Source organism: Kockovaella imperatae (genome assembly GCF_002102565.1).
Source record: "Kockovaella imperatae strain NRRL Y-17943 chromosome Unknown BD324scaffold_15, whole genome shotgun sequence".
Lineage (NCBI taxonomy): Eukaryota > Fungi > Basidiomycota > Tremellomycetes > Tremellales > Cuniculitremaceae > Kockovaella > Kockovaella imperatae.
In genome coordinates this window covers 244914-262768 of record NW_019028955.1, presented here as the reverse complement: position 1 = coordinate 262768, position 17855 = coordinate 244914, and the positions used below count along the sequence as shown (strand labels likewise).

The 17855-nt window shown below is 51.9% G+C and overlaps 5 protein-coding genes across 5 annotated transcripts; 2 read left to right on the top strand and 3 right to left on the bottom strand.

Moving 5' to 3' along the window:
- Positions 1-1899: 1899 nt before the first annotated feature.
- On the top strand, positions 1900-3198 carry BD324DRAFT_583956 (hypothetical protein; the record flags this gene model as incomplete). Its single annotated transcript, XM_022013648.1, has 8 exons — positions 1900-1977; positions 2031-2143; positions 2184-2292; positions 2349-2539; positions 2592-2712; positions 2768-2780; positions 2832-2944; positions 2986-3198. 8 exons carry the CDS (start codon positions 1900-1902, stop codon positions 3196-3198), a joined length of 951 nt encoding a protein of 316 aa, XP_021868479.1.
- Positions 3199-3450: 252 nt separating this feature from the next.
- Positions 3451-4967, bottom strand: BD324DRAFT_610209 (putative nuclear mRNA splicing, via spliceosome-related protein; the record flags this gene model as incomplete). Its single annotated transcript, XM_022014194.1, has 6 exons — positions 3451-3991; positions 4080-4360; positions 4489-4571; positions 4656-4777; positions 4866-4870; positions 4944-4967. The coding sequence occupies 6 exons, from the start codon at positions 4965-4967 to the stop codon at positions 3451-3453; spliced, it is 1056 nt and encodes a 351-aa protein (XP_021868478.1).
- A 659-nt stretch (positions 4968-5626) lies between these two features.
- On the bottom strand, positions 5627-13293 carry BD324DRAFT_171156 (CCR4-Not complex component, Not1-domain-containing protein). Its single transcript, XM_022012085.1, has 8 exons — positions 12865-13293; positions 11855-12814; positions 11287-11814; positions 11027-11236; positions 8056-10980; positions 6467-8015; positions 5922-6424; positions 5627-5868 (listed from the first exon to the last, which is right to left on the bottom strand). The coding sequence occupies exons 1-7, from the start codon at positions 13126-13128 to the stop codon at positions 5952-5954; spliced, it is 6909 nt and encodes a 2302-aa protein (XP_021868477.1). The 5' UTR covers positions 13129-13293; the 3' UTR covers positions 5627-5868; positions 5922-5951.
- Positions 13294-14154: 861 nt separating this feature from the next.
- BD324DRAFT_637063 (galactose-binding domain-like protein) lies at positions 14155-15505 on the top strand. Its single transcript, XM_022016966.1, has 5 exons — positions 14155-14404; positions 14619-14724; positions 14791-14935; positions 14977-15116; positions 15168-15505. The coding sequence occupies exons 1-5, from the start codon at positions 14280-14282 to the stop codon at positions 15342-15344; spliced, it is 693 nt and encodes a 230-aa protein (XP_021868476.1). The 5' UTR covers positions 14155-14279; the 3' UTR covers positions 15345-15505.
- BD324DRAFT_637061 (putative farnesyl-diphosphate farnesyltransferase) lies at positions 15506-17731 on the bottom strand. The gene is made up of 7 exons (XM_022016965.1): positions 17449-17731; positions 17382-17395; positions 17074-17262; positions 16801-17009; positions 16162-16744; positions 15990-16115; positions 15506-15936 (listed from the first exon to the last, which is right to left on the bottom strand). Exons 1-7 carry the CDS (start codon positions 17474-17476, stop codon positions 15565-15567), a joined length of 1521 nt encoding a protein of 506 aa, XP_021868475.1. The 5' UTR covers positions 17477-17731; the 3' UTR covers positions 15506-15564.
- Positions 17732-17855: the final 124 nt, after the last annotated feature.

Genomic DNA, 17855 nt, shown 5'->3' with positions numbered 1-17855 from the left:
TACGGAGACACGTGGCATGTGGCACATCTGGGGATTACAAGGCGGTGGTCCGATGCCCCGGCAAATGCGAGGTGAACAATCATCATGCATGAGCAATCTTGGGCACGCTGCTGTCATGGACATGAGAGACTGACAGTGTCAGTGACAGTGTCAGTGTCAGGTTCCAGTAGCGTGAGAATTCATCCGAAGAGGAGAGGCTGAACGAGCCATTCCAAGACCCAGCATTTCCGGAGCCCTCTTGACCTAGCGGATGATCCTCGTCGAGAGCGATGTCGTGTATGTAAAGGTAGAACCATACGTCTTTCAGAGTGTAACGTCTGGGTGGTTTCCGTACTCATATACGGAGGGCTAGATTTGGATCTCGTTAGAGTCATTCATTGCAGATCTGTCTTCCGTAGGAAAGAAATAGAAATCCTGGACGCCTCGACTGTACGCCGCCTGCCCAAAATCTGGCAAATCTGGATCGTTGACGGCGTCCTATATCCTCCTCTGCGTGCATTGCCCCGAACGCACAGCTTCTCAGAATTTGGTCTACGTACAGACAATTCTGGACCTCTCATCAGATCAGGACCTCAGCCAGAGCATACTCTATATATTGCTACCATAAAAAGCGCCAAGCCGCCACACTTTGAATAGGCACTGCCTCGCGACGCGATGCGGCTACTGAATCAGTGATGAATGGGGACGGCGACGACGACGACGACTACTACTACGGCGAGGAGCGGGAGGTCGATAGCGGCGGTGAGCGGGGAGACGAGACTGGGGCGACTGATCATCTCAGGTTCTAAAGTCTTTATCCCCTTCATATTCAGCTTGGCCAATCGATCCGCTCGCGCCGCCGAGAACTGATCTCTCTGTCCTTGAAATTCTAGACTTTACATTCCTCCCTTCGTCAGCTCGTGACCAGTCAGGTTGATCAGCCTTCTTCTTCAATATGTTCTCTGAGGCCTCAAGAGGACAGTAGCATCGTCACATCAAGTATCTCTTTGGCTTGAGGAGCGACTCGCACGATGGCATACTCTCAGACATTTGACGAGCGGGACTCAGGACGATTTACCTTGGCGGATTATGGAGAGGGTTCCAGCGGACCATCGCGACTTGCATCAATGTCAACCGCTGATCCAGTACAAAAGTCTCCATACGTTCCTCGTGCACCGTCTAGGCCTGGCGCCTTGGCTCTGCATGATCCGGTGAGTGAATGCCGTTCTGCGCTACCCATATCGGCATTTCTTCTCAACTGATCAATATAGAACCCGTATGGATCTTCCTCTCGAGCCATGACCCATTCTCCAGATCAGTTGTCACCCACCGGACCATTCCCTTCAAGCAGCCGGTCTGCTCAATCCCAGTCTCGACATGAACCATTCCAATCTTTACCGAGATCATTCGATTCCGCCCCTTCCTTCTCAAGACATCCCGCTGATGCCCAGACTCTGCCTACGTCGAGATCCTTCGGCAGCCATACTGCACAAAACTCCTCTGCGTTGTCTCCATCTGCCGTACGGGATTTCTCACAACCTTCGTATCAACAGGCAATGCCTCGCAGCCCTCAATCACCGTCGTTAATGTATGAATCACAGTACATCGATCCTTTACCATCTTCTCAATCTTACAGTTCTCAAAGTCGCTCGCCCAACCTACCACATCTACCTCAGGGATCGTCGATACGACCTTTGGCCTCTCCCCCGGGATCATACTCATCGGGCGTAAATGAGGCGATGCAATATCCTCCAAGCAGCTATCAGGGAGATCACGGAGATGCGGATAGTATGCACGATGTTCAAGAGAAAGTTGTGGCCCCGCCGATCTCGCGTGGTGTCAGCTCAGGATCAAGATCTCTGCCTTGGTATAGACAAGTAAGCTCGATGTGCAACGACAATCCTGACCATGCACTTACAGATGACGTCCCACACGTTGGCTTGCAAACTATTCCTCGCCACGGTGGTCACGGAGCTTGTGATCAATCTGGCTATCGAGGTGAGTTGTTGCTATTGGTCCCCATCTGGGTTAGGCAACGCTGACGTCGACAGGCAAATATCCTGTGGCGCTTCCACGTAGAGATCAATTCCGGCGATTCGAGCGAAATGGAGCTTGAGAACTCCAGACGGTTGCCGATCTACCTGATCATTTATGGGCTGGCCTAGTGAGCGTCAGCAGCAACCAGGAAGCTTATAGTTTCCCAGTCTCTGGACCCTCGTTCTGACCGTCGTGGCCATCAGAGCTCGTAACACCGTGCAGATCGTCGGCATTACAGCCTTCAACTTTGCTATCCTAGCATATGCCGTCATACAGGTGTGTAGGCTGACCCTCGCACGACTGAACGGGAGATTTTGCTGACTCGGACGTAGATCTACGAGCTTCGTAAAATACTTGGAGACAATCTCGCCGAAGGCCTGCCAGGCGAGCAAGGTGACAATGGACCGTCTTCGTCTCTTCTCTCTTTGCCATTGAACATCTTGACTGCTGTAGTCATCGCGGTGGTGGCTACGGGTAGCATCATTCTGATCATATTGTCTTACTTCATCCGACGAGATTTTGGGTGGGCATCTCATTGTCACACTATTCGCCCGGCTGACCCTTGCTCGCCATAGCTGGGATCGATATCGATTTCTCGGAGCAGACCTGCAGATCCGCAAGTTTTACTTTCGGTTCCAGATCTTTGAGTGTATCGCGTACTTTTCCGCGTTCTTCTGTGCGGGATTCGGTATACAGGTCAGTTGAACCTTGCACGGGTAAATTTGCCAAGCTGACGCCACGCCCGTTATAGTTCATCTGGCTCGGTCAGTATGCGCATCAGGCCTGCAGCAACCCTTCGACTGACCCCTGCTTAGTCCTTCAAAAGACCGACGTCGAGTACATTATCACCTGGATTATGTTCCCATTGTCCATTCTCTTGCTTATCATGGGACGCTTTGCGGCAAAGTACGAGAATCGGTATCTGATGGTGAGTCGCTAGTATCTATTCAGATCTCTGATACGGCTCAGGGAGCGTTCGAAGTCGGGCTGTTCGCCGGATGCGCATACTTTGTCTTCAAGCTCATTCGAATCTGGCAGCAAACTGATACAGTTTACGATAATGTCGTCGCTTCCCTGACGACTTTCGACGCTCTGAGCTTGTTGTCCTTGATGGCTTGTTTCATCGGTGGCGCCGTTGTTTGGTCAAATTTTGGCAAGGGACTCAAGGAGGCTCGTGAGTGACGAGGCTCGCATGTAAGAGTCTCTTGCTGATGTTTTTGCCCTCTCACGCAGTCTCCAGTCGTCCGCAGATAAAATCCGTCCCGTCCTTATCACGATTTGGGAGGTCTAAATCGCAAGAAGCCGAGGTTGAGGCGATTGACATGACATCCCATCGGATAAGCATTGTCTGAATTCAATTATTGCTGTATGTATACATAGGTCTTGGTGATCTGCCTGAGCGCCGCATGCACAATTACCCTGAACCCGATCCTTTCACTTTGATTTGGTCTTGATCCCTAATAACTTTTGCATTCCTTCTCGCTTCCGCTTCACGGCCCCAGGTGCCAGAGGCGCAGCGCCGTTCGTCCCTGTAGATGCACCATTCGCAGTCCCATTTGTCGAGTCCAAAGTCTTCCCTTTTGCCGCTAAGAGACTGAAAACGGAAGGCTCAGCCGCCGATCCATTGGTACCACCAGGAACAGGTCGTCGTTTGACGGTGAGTGCCGGAAGGGCAACGTCTGAACCCTCTGACCCATCCGATTGGGCCACATCCTCCTCATCGCCGTCCACTGCCTCTTCCTCGATCGCTTTTGCCTTGCCTTTGCCTTTACGATCCACTACAGTGGAATCTCCGTTTGTCGGCTTTGATGCGGCTACTTTGGCGAAATATTGAGCGACCAGTGCATCGTCTTCCTCCTTTTCCATCTTCAGTCTAGCCTCTTCCTCTGCGCTCTGTCGCTCAGCATGTAGAGCAGCAAGAAGAGCCTCTGGATCGGCATTAGCGTTTGACTGTTCCATCCTAGCATTCCGTTGTCTGAAAGAGAGAGAGAGAGAGAGAGAGAGAGAGAGAAAAAGGGCAAAGGTATCAGCATTGTGGCAACCAGCGGCAGATTCCGATGTACCTGAGATCCGCTAGCTCATCCATCATCTCCATCTCTCTCCGACTCTGCTCCTGACTTTGCTCCAAGTCCGCCATGGCATCTTTCTCTCCTCGCCCTTCGATCAAATTCCCATCACTATCATAATCGTCGTCTGCGGCGGCGTCCGGCACAAATGTTCTCTTTCCTGTCGGGTCTGCTTCGCTCCAATTCTCAAAGTTTCGCGTCGCTCCTTCTTCCACGATGAAATCTGCCGTCTTCGGATCAGTGCGAAAGGTGAACTCGGAGCTGCAGACCGGACATTTCTAACATAAGGTCAGCTCGGGAACGATTGACGGATTGCGTGGACGGGAGGAGAGTTTTGGAGGTGTCAAGTGCCATAGGGGGAAGCAACATCCCGCCTTTCAGAGAGGAGATCTGGGAGCAGACTTACGATGTAGAATCTGAAGACTTTGATCCCATAGTATTCAAATCCAACAGCTGTCTCTTTCCTTGCATTAAATTTCTTGCCTTTATCTGCAAAGCTCAAATATCAGCCGCCCGCCCGAAAAAGAGCTCATGAAGGACGAACAGGAGCTCAGTCGTAAAAGTGCAACTCACAGACGTATTCTCCACAACGTTTGCATCGCATGGAGAATGGAGCCATGAGAGTCACCACCATCTGAGGGTTTTTGCCAATCTTCCGCCGCTTGATCTTGGACGGATCGAAGTCCGGCGGGAAGCTGAACACATTGTTCAGTATGGAAAGGCAGCAGTGGAGGGAACAATGAAGAGGGAGAGAGATTCCGAGAAGACAGACGGGATACTTACTATTTCTGTAGGGTGTAGAGACAGATACGGGGACATGGTCAGCGAGAAGTCGCGACAGAAGTGGACAAGTTTGCTCACGTTAATAACCTTACGTTCGGACATGTTGACGATTCACACTCCTAGAACGGGTAGACGAAAGTCAATGCTACGCCTCTGTCGACCCTCCACTCGGCGGGGTGCACTTCAAACCTATTCCACAGAGCGAAGAGCAAGAGGTCGAAGAAATGTAGCTCAGATGGACTGATCGACTTGACTTTTCCAGTGGCAACACCCGATTCTATTGATTTGCTTCCGTTGCAAAGTGCAATGGTCTTCGGAGGACAGATGTATAGAATGGTACATTTGCTCAGTGGGTTTGGGAACACCCACCCACCTACCCACACCCACACACTGCTCTACTCTGCTTCCTAAGACAATACGACGAGGAGAGAGGCGTGGCGAATTTAAGAGACCAAAATGGTGAGGACAGCAGTCGGCTCCAAATCCCATTGGATCTCAAGGACATCTCCAGCCCGCCTGGATTGCCACGATACTATCCGCGCCATTCTCCACATCATCGTCCTGTTTCCAGACATCCATCTACCTAATAGCACATACAGTTATTGATTGAGTAAAAATCCAATTCCAACCCAGGTCCGAGTGATGACTTTTGATCTCGCAATCCGTCGTGAGTAGACGTCGCAGCGAGGAGAGGGGAGAGAAACAGAAAGAAAGAGATGTGAAGTGAGGGGAAAAAATGCCCGGAGCCATGACAGAACATTCCCCGCAAAGTGACAACTGTTGAGAGCGTTCTGTTGAGAGTTTTTCTGGTCAAGGCCGGTTGGTGAGAACATGAGAGGACAACTCGAGGAAGGGGTATATCAGATTATGCCGGGAGATCCCCAAGTCATTGATCCATGGCCATGAAGCGAGAAGAGGAGACTTGGTTGCACGTGAAGAAAGAACGTATAATGACCTTTTGTGATGTTGATACAAGGATGATTGTGAATCCTCTAAGCTGGATCTAGTACGCGTAAGCGATTATATCCCTAGACGATCATTTGATCATCTACTCACCAAAGTCCAAAACAAGTACCATCGCGTGCCTTACATTCCTCCACTAGCGGTTTCAACCCGATCTCCCGAAAGCGCACCGGAGCGATATGTCTCTGCAGATGCTCCGACGGGCAGACTACTACTTGTACCAGCAATCGACTCGTTCTGGCTTCCATGACCCTGTCCATGGAAACCACCTTGATGATTAGACTGCCCGGCGATACTCTTTTGAGCTTGAACAAAGATCATGAAGATCTCTTCCTCAGCTCGGACAAAGCCTTGTCCCCAGAAATTGTACACCTCGTTGTCCATTAACTCGATAAACGTTACGACCAATCCCCAAGGATGAGGTCGATGCACAATCACTCGCTCCAGCAACACTCGGCTGATGTATTCGGGGACGGGCGAGTCGACGGTCCGAGAGAAGTGCAGGAAGAGGAACAACATGAAGTGGATGTAGAACAAAGTGTGCGCCGAAGGGTACCGCAACTGATCGGCGATGACACTGAGCATGTGGTGTTGGCCTAAAGATCTGTCAGCTTTTTGCCCTGTAGAGTTACGCTCACCATCCGAATCCAAAGCATGTGCCAACTCGGTCAAGATGGCGACTTCGGGTGCCTTGGGATCAAACTCTGCCATACCAGTCTGTCTCGCCGTTCGCCCGACACAGGAAGTACCCAGGTAGAATACCGCAGCATGCAGCAAAGTTCTGTTCCAGTGGATCCTGGGCTCCCCTCCAGGTGCCATCGTCTTGACGGCAATGCGATTCTTCAACTCCATCACGATTGCAGGCAACGCCGGCATGCCCGTTCGAACATGCTGATCAATGGCTGCACGGATACCCCCAGCCGACAAAGCTTCGACGTATTCTCCTCGGACGGTAGGGAAGTGCTGCATCTCGTGCACGAGAGCATCGAGACGAGTGTAGATATCCGGGAGAGGTTTGATCGAATCTGGGAATGCAGATAAGACAATGTTTCGCAGTTGGAGGCAGTTGTGGGGGATGGCAGTCGTCAGAGGATGATAATACTCGTCCAGGAATTCGGGGAAGTCGTGCAAGATGACGAGCAGCAGTCGAATGGTAGCTTGATAGATGCCAAGCGATGGGTGCGACATTTCGCCCTGGAGGAAATGCTCCAGGAACCGCAGGAGCCACATCAGTCCACGATTGTAGTCGTCCCATCCGACCTCTCGAGGCAGACTCAGCATGGCAGGCATGAAACGACGATGTGAGAGGATCGACAACCAGCCAAAGGCAAATTTGGGCGCGTAGATCGGTTGGATGAAGCCAAGGACATTGGAGAACGCCTTTAGGCAGCCGACGTACGTTTCGGGCAGACCGGACTTGTAGCTCGATAGCTCGGAGAGGATACTCGAGAACAGTCGAGCCCAAGGTCTTTGTGAGAATGAGTCCTCCGAATGGCGCTGAATCAAGGTGTACGATGCGATCGTGAGAATCTTGTTGAAATAGTACACCTGTCGCTCGATGCCCGCAGCCGTATTCTTGTCTGCACAATGCTTGATGATGAAAATGATAAGGCTAGCCAACGCGTCTGTACCGAAAAAGCTAGGCGCCGAGTCCAGTTTGCCAGTGTCCAGATCAACAGCAGTGTTGACTGCGGTGCGGTAGAATGCCGAAGACACATCATCACCCCGAAGAATGTTCTCCTTGGTCAAGAAAGTGACATAGGGAACAAACGCCGTATCAGGCTTCGACTTGCTGTACAGCCTGACCCATTCCAAAAAGTACTGCGTGAGCCTTTCCTTGAGCTCAGGATCGACATCTGACGTCTTGCTGGAATCTTTGATAGGCTCAAGTGCCAAGTCTTGAGGTGCTCGGGGACCTCGCATGTCGCCCAGCAGCTTGTCGACAATCTGCGTGGATCGATTTTTGTCGTGAGCCTCGAGAAGCGCAGCGAGACACGACGCAAAGCCAGTCCTGGAGATAACGGCGTCTTCTGCCAGAGAGCATTCTCGAATTAATTCGGCGACGAAATCCATCATTTCAGGCGCGTATGCTCGTCGAATGACGGATGCAAGCTGAGTGTCGAGATCCTGCACGTTGATAAATGCGGTCCTTACAAGCGTGACAACGACAGAGACGTTAAGTTTGCGCTGATACACGGTCAGCTTTTTATCAAGCCGGCTCACTCACGTTGTCCTCGGCATAGATCAACCAATGTTTGACTTCTTTCTCGACCTTTTTGGACAACTCGCACAACTGCTGGAGCAGGAAGACGTATACCTCTCGTCCTAATGGCGTTGCAGTCTTGTACAATAGTTGGACGACTTTTTGAGCAATGACCAGCGTCGTGCCTTCTCGATTCGATGAGCTATTGGCGATATAGATGACACCTCGGAGCAAATTTCTGATCTCAGACTCTGGTGATAGCGAGACCAGACTCTGAGCAGGAGCTTGCGCAAGGACTTTTTCGATATCCTGGACAATCTCCTGGAACTTTTCCAATGCCGCTTGAGCAGATAACACTCGGGGTGAAGGGGCTCGGACCTCTGCATCAGGATACAGAGGCGAAGCCATGCCTCGTCTGGCATGATCGGATGGGAGCAATCGATCCTGCTGGTGATAGCCGTAGTCCCCGTTAGCGCTCGCAGCAGGTCCAGTCGCCTGCAAGATCCGCGATGGCTCGCCAAAGTCTTCATAAACTCGCAGCTGCGCTGGACCCAGACCGCCGCTGTGCAGTCGAAGAGCATCTGGGAGGGCAGCATGTGATAAGGCGACTCCGAACGATGCTCCGTCCCAGAACGGTTGTCTACTTCCAGCCTCGCGATGGGCACGTCTGGCAGCGTATTGAGGTGCAAGGTTGACGTCGATGTCCTTGACGGCCTTCTCCATGGCTGCCTTGCGAATAACCCCGCACCCTGCATCGATATTGTCGTTCACAACACCGGCAATCATGGCATCCGGCATGTTGTCCTCGGTGAATCCATTCTGACTCAGCATGGTCCGGATATTGTTGATCATTGAACTTCGTAGAGGTTCCTTGCAGGTCACAATGGCGAGGTTGCCAGCGAGATTCTGAACCATAAGGTGTGCAGAGTGTCGCATCTTTGACGCATCGCCTTCCATGCCAAAGTCCTTTTGTACGAGATCTCGAGACGAGATACCTGCAATAGTGACTGAGCGCTCCACAACAGGCTGGACTATGTCTCGAATGGCGCGATTGATGGAATGGTGCACAACTCGTTGAAGCGTCGGCGCCGTGAATATTGGATACTCTGGGCTGAAGACAAGGTATTCCGGGAGCGAAGCCACCAGCTCATCGACCCGTCGCATGAAAGCGTCTTGAGCCGCTTGAGCCGCCTGTTCGTTCTGGAAAGCTTGCATCCGAGCAAATGCAGGGTCCAGGGGAGGCTGCTCGAATCGCTGGTTCTCGTTCTCCAGTTCTGCAGTCGCGCGAAGATACTCTTGATGCAAGCGGTCAGGAACATCCTCCTGGGGCGGCGGTGGTGGAATGTGAGTTCGCAACACGTCGGAGGGCTGAATCGAGTCCTTGTCGACGTAAAGCTTGTTCTTAAACAAGACTTCAATCTCGAATTTCAGGTTGAGCTTGAGCGTCGCAAAGTGGTAGAATTCGATTAACAATCTCAGGATTGAAGTGAGCCAGGGATTTGGCAGGTGGAAGACTGCTGAGTGCTCGCATTGAGACAGCAGACTGCAGACGAACGGTATGGCCACAATCAATCGTTGATTGTCGAACCCTTGAATCAAGAGATCTTTGAGGGACAAATCCCGCAGTCGAATAGGGATGTTACGTGCCAGCGTGATACGTCCCAACCACAAAGCGACCGTCTTCAAAGTGGCACGTTCCGCCGCCGAGTTGATGGTCGCTTCGGCGTTGATGAGATCCCTTGCCTTTCGGTACGTCTCCCAAAGGACGTGTCGCTCCAACACAGGGGAATTGATAGCTTCCAGTAGCTGCAAATAGATCTCGTGCCTGTTTTGCTCCAAACTGACTCGCACGTCGATGAAATAGTGTGCAAACCAACGGGAGTACTGGTCTTCGAAGAGCGATATCAGGTCTTTCGATCTAGCATCATAGTTGCTTGGATCAATTTGATTGATGATGAACATGATCCGATCCTTCTTGGTCGGTTCAGGCTCGACAAACTCATCGACGCCTTCCTCAACCATGACTGGCAGTTTGAGAGCAGGGAAGGCGAGCTTGACACCGCCTTGCTGATCCAAGTCTTCTCGTTCGGCCAGAGCATTCATAATGTCGTTGATGAGCACCGGATGCGACTCGTGCAGAGCCGGAATCTCCAGAAGCGAGCGGCAGAGTCCGGGGAAATCGACCAATGAGGCCCGCAAAACGCTCAGCGCGTTGATACCAAATTGGTAGACTGGCTCGTGAGGCGGCGTCTTGCAAGCGTCCAGCACGTATCTTGTCGCCACGAATGCCGGAATGTCCTTGACCAATCTGTAGTCGATGATGGCTCCAAAAAGGATACCGGTCATGGTGAGCTCGTTTGGGGGATAATTCTTGACGAAGGCATGCTCGTCGAAAAGAGCGTGCACGGCGCAGGCAAATGTCTCCTTATCGTTTGGATCATCCGACTGCATCAAGCGCTTCAGGTCCTTGACCACATCGTCCAGCTGAATGTGACCGCCGTACATTCGCTGGAACATCTTGTCGGCTTGCTCAGTCTTTGCCTTGTCAAACTTGGCGACCGTGAAGCCTTGCTCTTCGGTAGAACCCGGGCGCAAGTTGAGCAGTTTCGGGTTCACGATGAGAATATCGGTCCTCAAATGCTTGAATCGAGAGATATCTTCGCGCGATAGCTCGGGGGCGCGACGAATGACCCGGATGAAGATGGAGTACACTTCGATGTCCAAGCGATTAGGAGGCTTCGGGGCAGAGTCTGGTTGGTGCTTCGCATCAATTTCTGCTCGAACCTTGTTCTCCACAAAATCGAACACGCCCTCGAGGAACTCGTGCCCTTTGACATCCACACCGTCTGCGAGCCATTTTTCGAGATTGATGTACTTCTCAGTGGCGGCAAGGCAAGCGACATCCAAAGAGTAAAAGATATTGTCTGCGCTCAAAAGCTTGTCCAGGATCTGCAACGAGTCAGCTCGTGACCATCTTGCCCGCCCGAGCACTTACTTTGACTTCCTGAGCAATTTCCAGTATTCGAGGCAGGTTGGCCTCATTTTCTTGATAGAACTCGAGCAGGACATCCATCAGACCTCCGATATTCACCCGCTTCAGGGTATGAAATACCAGTTGCGAGGATTGAATCTGGGCGAAAGAGTTGCTGAGATACATGCCGAGCAGCCGTCGATGCATGTCGTGAAGGACCGAGGGTAGGGGTCCCTAGGCGTATGGTCAGCAGAGAAATGGATTAGAGCAGGGACGCAACTCACAGGCAGCGTCTCGTACGCGATCAGGGTCATCTCGGGTACGACCTCTGCGCCACGCTCGAGAAGTTGAATGGCCATTCGGCCGATCTCGACCCTTTGCTCATTCTGCGGCTCAGCTTCTGCTCTCGAACAAGCTTCCACCAAGACCCTGAACAGTCCAAGTATATTCCACATTCCTGCGCTCTGCAGATCGACTGCCGCTTGTCGTATCTTCGTGCTCATAGCCTGGTCATTAGTGGGAGGATCTATAATTCTAGCGAAAGACGTAGGCGACGCTGCATTGGGTACGAGAAAGACTGGGAGGCGATCTGGAGCCATGACGGAAAAGCGGGAGAGGATAGCGAGTAGCGAGTCTTGGTGAGTCCATGACGGGCTTTCTAGATCCGCTGGCAGGAGACCAGCGATAGGCGGGATGGGTTGCTGGGGTGGAATCATGAGTAGGGCAATGAGGAATCCAATAGATGAGGGGTATGCTGCTGGTGAATGAGGTACGTCGAGTTGGCGGATGAGATCGGGGAAATCGATCGACTCCTGGGACGTCAGCAATGAATTTGCGCGCTTAGGCACTCACAATCGCGCACATGCCTTTGACCACACCGTGCATATCGATCGATCTTCCCTCATGCAGACCATCAAATATGCCCAAGATGGTCCGTCCCGCTTCTTCTGTAACGGATTTTATATGATCCGGCGAGTCTCCGCTCAGGAGATATGGACCCCACCATCGATAAATGACCGCCTCTACGGTTCCTTCATCCTGAGTCAAGGTCTCTCCAAGCTCGAACAGTACATCTTCCAATGGAATGGATCCCGGGGACCTAGGTGGTCCTCCCGGTGAAAGAGCGGACAGCGTTTGTAAGATGATGGCTGGGGAGGAGAACTTGATCGCCAGGCTGGACAAGAGACCAGTCCGTTGTTCCGAGGTCAGAGGAGATGGATGAGGTGAAGTTGGATTGGTAGGAGTGGCAGGGCGGGAGGATGAATCGTTTGAGGATTGAGAGCGGGGATACAGAGCGAGAATGAGTGTTCTCGCTTCTTGCAGTGAGAGGTCGTCTGAAGATTCATTTGGATTTGTGGCCCAAAAAGGGATACTGGGTGATCGTAAAATGTCCATTGTCGGGACATAACTTTGGCGTAGAATGGTATGTATGGCCTCGTAAGCAGGATGAGATGTGGGAAAGACATGAGGTGACGCGAGGGTGAACGCGGAAAGGGTAAAGAGTTGGCTTGGAGCGAGGTTGAATAATCTGAGAGAAGGGATGGGGAGTGGTGTACCCGCCGCTGGTGAGAGCATGATGGAGACGAAGTGCGGAGCGAGGTTGATATCTCTAGAAGCGCGTAAAGCCTCCTCGCAAAGCAGTCGCCAGTTTAAGCTGGGATGTCCAGATGAAGGTATACTCGGGGGAGGAGCAGCTGGATCATCCTTGTACCGCGCGTAATGCTGATAGAGCGTCTGCAAGGTCGGATTGGCGATGTGCGAGCTGCGACGGAGAAAATGATGGTACATCTCTGGCATGATGGAGGATGCGAGCTACAGGGTTGTGATCAGCTTGGAATCTTTCGCGCAGACATTGTGCCCACCGAACGAATCTCATTCGCCGCCTTTTCATACGTGTCATCCACCAGCGACGAGACCAGGAAAGATATCTGGGCCTTGATGATAGAGGTCGTACCTGCTGATCCGTCCGCTCCGCTCATTGTACCCGTTGTTCTATTCCCCGAAGACACACTGGACGGTGACCCGAATCCAGGCGGTGGACCTCGCATAGATCCTCCATTGTTGCTGTTACTTCCAGCGGGAGCACCACCCCCGCTCCCGCCGAGGCCAGGAGGGGGGTTCGACATGAGAGAACGTGGATAGGGAGGAAGGAGACTGGTAGGAATATTACCAGTGGACAGAGTGTAATGACCACTTTGTCGAGGTCGGATGGATTGAGATTGACAGGGGAGAGCTTAGGGAAGAGGACATTCGTTCATCCCCGATGTAGGTGGATGGGCTAAGGAGAGGAGATGGGAGTTCGGTGTTGTGTGACGTTCACAGCGAGTAGAGACCAGGAAAGAATGCGAAAATCCCTCGATGAAGGACAGAGAATAGCGAGTTTAATGTTTCCCGCCAGAGAAGGGCTATCTGTGAGACATGATGATGGATGGTCGGCCAGAGAATCAAGGAAGCAGCCTAGGGATACGATCTGTCGCTGCTATTCAGGGCCGTATGGGGCAGCGAGAGGAGCTGTGATTGTCCAGTACAATGATCGTCGAAGTATAGCCCGTTCTCGAATACAAAGAAAGAGAGACAGACAAAGAGAGAGAGAGCCAGTTGGTCTGTGATACCCGGCGGAATCAGTTCGCGCAGGAGAAGGAGGATGCAGAAGGAAGGGGGGAAGGGATATCGCCGATAATTTCGTGAATGTGGCACTTGTTGGCAGGCAGGCAGCAGGGACTGGGGGCGAGGGGAGGGCGACATCGTGTAGCGTTGACATGATGCGGAGCAGGCTCCTCTCTCTTGCATGCATGGAGAAGGAACCTTCAAATCTTATCAGCTGCTTTGTTGTGGTTGTCAGCCCTGGTTTACCTGTCGACACGTCCATTACAGCCCAGCGAGCGAGCTTTTGCATGGCGCGTCGGGCAAAGGAGCACAGATGATGTTTATTGAGCTGCATGTGGCCTGATGCCTCAATCTACAAGTGCAGGAATCCTGACCTTCTATACTATAGCTGTCGTCGCCTCTTCCCCCCATCCCCCCGCTCCGCTCTTCAACAACACGCATCATTTGAGGAGCCACAAGCTTTGCAGGCGCAAATTGAGTCCCGTCGGCGATCGCCACTGTATCGTATCGATGTGCCGAGCCCAGTGAACATTGTCGCAATCAACGACCACGACCAACGATCATTTCGTCCGTGTCTTTCGGAGGAAATCAATAACCAGCCCTTCAGCTTGCTTTCCGTTCAGCGACTGGGGTTCCGCTGTCAACGTTCAGCTCACTATTCGGTCTCGCAATGAGCTGCGCAGACGACCTCACAGTGGACGACCTGAACGATTCGTCAGCAACCGCTGTCTTGGAACGAGTGACCGCTGGACAAGGTAGCAATACCAGTTTATGGGCCTTCATTGATCGGGATGGGTGAGTGAGATGCTCTCTCAATGAAATCATTCCTCTCCTCTTGCTCGTCGTTGTGCACCTTAATCGCTGCTTTACATGGGAACCCTTGCCACCAGTTCTGACAACAACGGAACCACTACTCAAGGTGTCTCGTTCCGGATTGCGCCACTCAGGAATCAGTCCTGTGTACCTTGGGGCCCTGTCCTCTCATGAATACTGACTCTTCATCTTACAGAGTGACCGGCGTCAACCTTCAGGACCCGACTGCAGCCCCAAAGATCATCAAGACATGGGACAATCGATTCAATGAGGAAGGCGTAGAGTCCGGAGTAGACGACGAGGTCAGTGAAACACTTCATTCCTTCCTCCCCTCGGGATAGTTTTTTTTGTCTGATCTCAATCTTCAGCTCATACTCCATATCCCCTTCACTCAGTCTCTCCGGCTTCGGACGCTCTTGCTGAACACACCTGGTCCATCGCATCCGAATAGAGCAGGTCGATTACGGCTGTTTGCCAATTTGCCCAATTGTCCTGATTTCGCAGACCTTAACGGTGAGACGGCCTATGCTCTCAAAGCTGATACCGATTCTAAGATATGACTCCAATTATGGATCTGGACACGTCATCACCACCGCCAACAGCTCGCAGAGGACCAGATGGAACTCGCGAAGTGGAAGAGTGGAGCTTGAAAGTACAGAAGCTCGCCAATGTTCATTCGGCCACTTTGCTTTTTGTACGTCAATCACATCCGATCGGAGACTGCCTACTGATCCCCCTCGATCAGTCCGAAGCAGTGAGCGAGCGCCGGACGGCCGTATGGTATGTCGGTTTCAAGGGCGATCCCAAGACTATGACGATGGATATGAGTCGGCTCGGCAAGGTCGAAGCCCAAAATTCTGCTGAGAATCCCGTGGACCAAGCCAAGCAGAGTCAAGGATCTGGCTACACTACCATACGATGATGCTTCGTCGTCCCCCCAAATCAGCCGTGCTTCATGAACCATTCCTTCGAGTGTAGACTAAACACATTAGATGATCTGTTGTGCATCTACCATCCGCCGTTGTATTCTGCATCGTAGCCAGCTTGTATGAAAAATTTCCGCCAGCGAGGCCCACATGAGTCATTACATGCATATCCCAGTCTAAGTTCATATCATACCAACAACGCTCCAGCCGATTCAACTAGTCGTCAAGGTAATTCATGACGAACCAGATGATTCCGTATCCCAATCCGCCCATGACAGCCAGGATTCCAACAATGATACTTCCAATCATCAACCAGGGTGGACTTTCGTTCATAGACTCGATACGAGCCTTTTCAGCCGCCGCAATCTGCTCAGGCGTCCTGTCTTTGATGATGCCCCGGGCACGGAGGTCGGCCATGAGCGCCTCTCTCTTTTCTCTCTCCTTCTTCTCCTTGGCTTCGGTTATAATCTTGGTGAAGAGGACAGCTCGAGCGTCTCCATTGGCAGGGTCAATGGCAGTCTGAGCAGCACCAGAGGAACCAGTGATCGTCAAGAAGGTGGGGTAGTGGTGTTCTGTCCATTGATCGATCTGGTCAAAGGTCAACAAAGGCTCTACCAGGTGCCCCCAGACTCTTTGCTTACCTTGGCACAGGCAATACTCAATCTCAGCATATTGGGATCGTCGCTCTTAACCTTTTGATGGATGGACCGAGCATATTGCTGGAAGACATAGGCAACATCACGAGGGTTAACCGCTTTCATGATGAGCTGGATAGGAATCAGCATGATTCAATTTCGCCGGATGGTAACTCACTCCGACTGCCTCGCCTCGCCTAATCTTGACGTTCTGCTTCAAGAGTTTTGGATTCATGAAACATCGATCGAGCGTCGCGATGGCCATGACGGCAGGAATAGCCACAAAGTTGAAGACACTTTGACATTTGAGCAATGTCATGTAATCCAAGGCATCACAGCAATGGCGCAAGGCGTCAAGGGTCATATGACTGGCGGCAAACAATGCCTCCTTTTCTCGAGCGGGATCGATGAGACCCTTCATCGAGTCGAATCCGTGCGCAGCGTATATCTCTCTGGGCCAGAATCCTCGTCCGTCATCCACGTCTTCCTTGACGTCTCGAAGGATATTGGTCTTCTGTAAGAGTAGTCCACACGAATTGGACAGTGTCAATTGCGATGACAGCCAAGGTCTTTCTTTGCCAGAACTGGAGAAGAGTCCAGACAACCCCTCACCAACCAACCCAGCAACATAGTGACAGTAGAGATCATAATCTTCGATCGTCTTGATCTCCGCTACCGGCTGTTCAGGAGTCGCCAGAGCCGCAAAGTCGGCCATTCCAGCACCCATTTTACGACAAATGTCCTCGATGACAACTTGGTACCTGGTGTGTCCGAGATCAGCTATAACTAGCCATTCGCAAAAAAACAGGCTACTTGCTTTGGATCGAGAAGTGAAAATTCCTTTTGGATCGAGGCGAAACTCTCTAGCACGATGGCGTCCTTGTCCTTGGATCCGACGTAGTGCCAGCCAGGCTCGTGAAGTTTGCGATGAAGGTTCCGAAGGTTAGGCAGCTTTATGTCGTTGGGAATAGTCATATCATCCTCAAAAGTATCCAAAGCCCGTAGTACGAGGTAGAAGATGCAGACCTGAGACGATCAGACCAGCGTCACACAAGCCATGACGACGAAGGCGTGTCCAGGGGAGACTTACCGTCCTGGCCAGATCCCCCTCCAATTCCTTTACGACGACAGAAAAACTCCTACTGCTGAAGTCCAACAAGTCCCAACATTTCCTCATGGTCTCTCGGTCATATCCGGAAGTTTCAAACTCTGCAGGGTTGGTGATATCTCGACTCTTGTCCCTCCATAGCTTGTAGTTGATGACAGATCGAAGCTCGGTCTACAGGAGGGTGTCAACCGGAAGATAGCGACAGGTTGGTGAGAAATGGACGAAATTGACCGAAAGCACGAGAATCTCGTCAGCGGGGGTCTCTCCATATATTGGGCTTGATTGCTTACGGGATGTATGAGAACTAGGCGGACCATCAGCATCGGTTCATTATGGCCTACACCTTCCTAGACTCACGTTGGGAGATGGCAGCTGCAGAAGGCATGGTGTATGGAATGAGCCGAGAATTATAGACACCAGGTTCGCAGGCTCAGGACGGTTCTTTGGGAACTCCAAGTGTTGGTCCCGGGAGGAGAGCGAAAGAAGGTGAGCAACGCGGGTACTACTCAGCGCTATCTAGATCACCACTGTGAGGCCTGATGCTGTTGTTGCTCAGGTGACCGAGGAGCCAGACAATGAGCTCAAGCAGCCAAGTTATATTTAAAGAGCCCGAGCCCGTGAGATTCCCAAAAGAGTGGAAGCATATTCGGATGGTCTCCGATGTGGCACTTGGCTTTTAGGAGCAGGCATACATGCTCGGGGACTGGAATCAATCGCTAAACTAACGTCGTCATAAGGTCGTTATCGTTGTTGTTGAACACCTC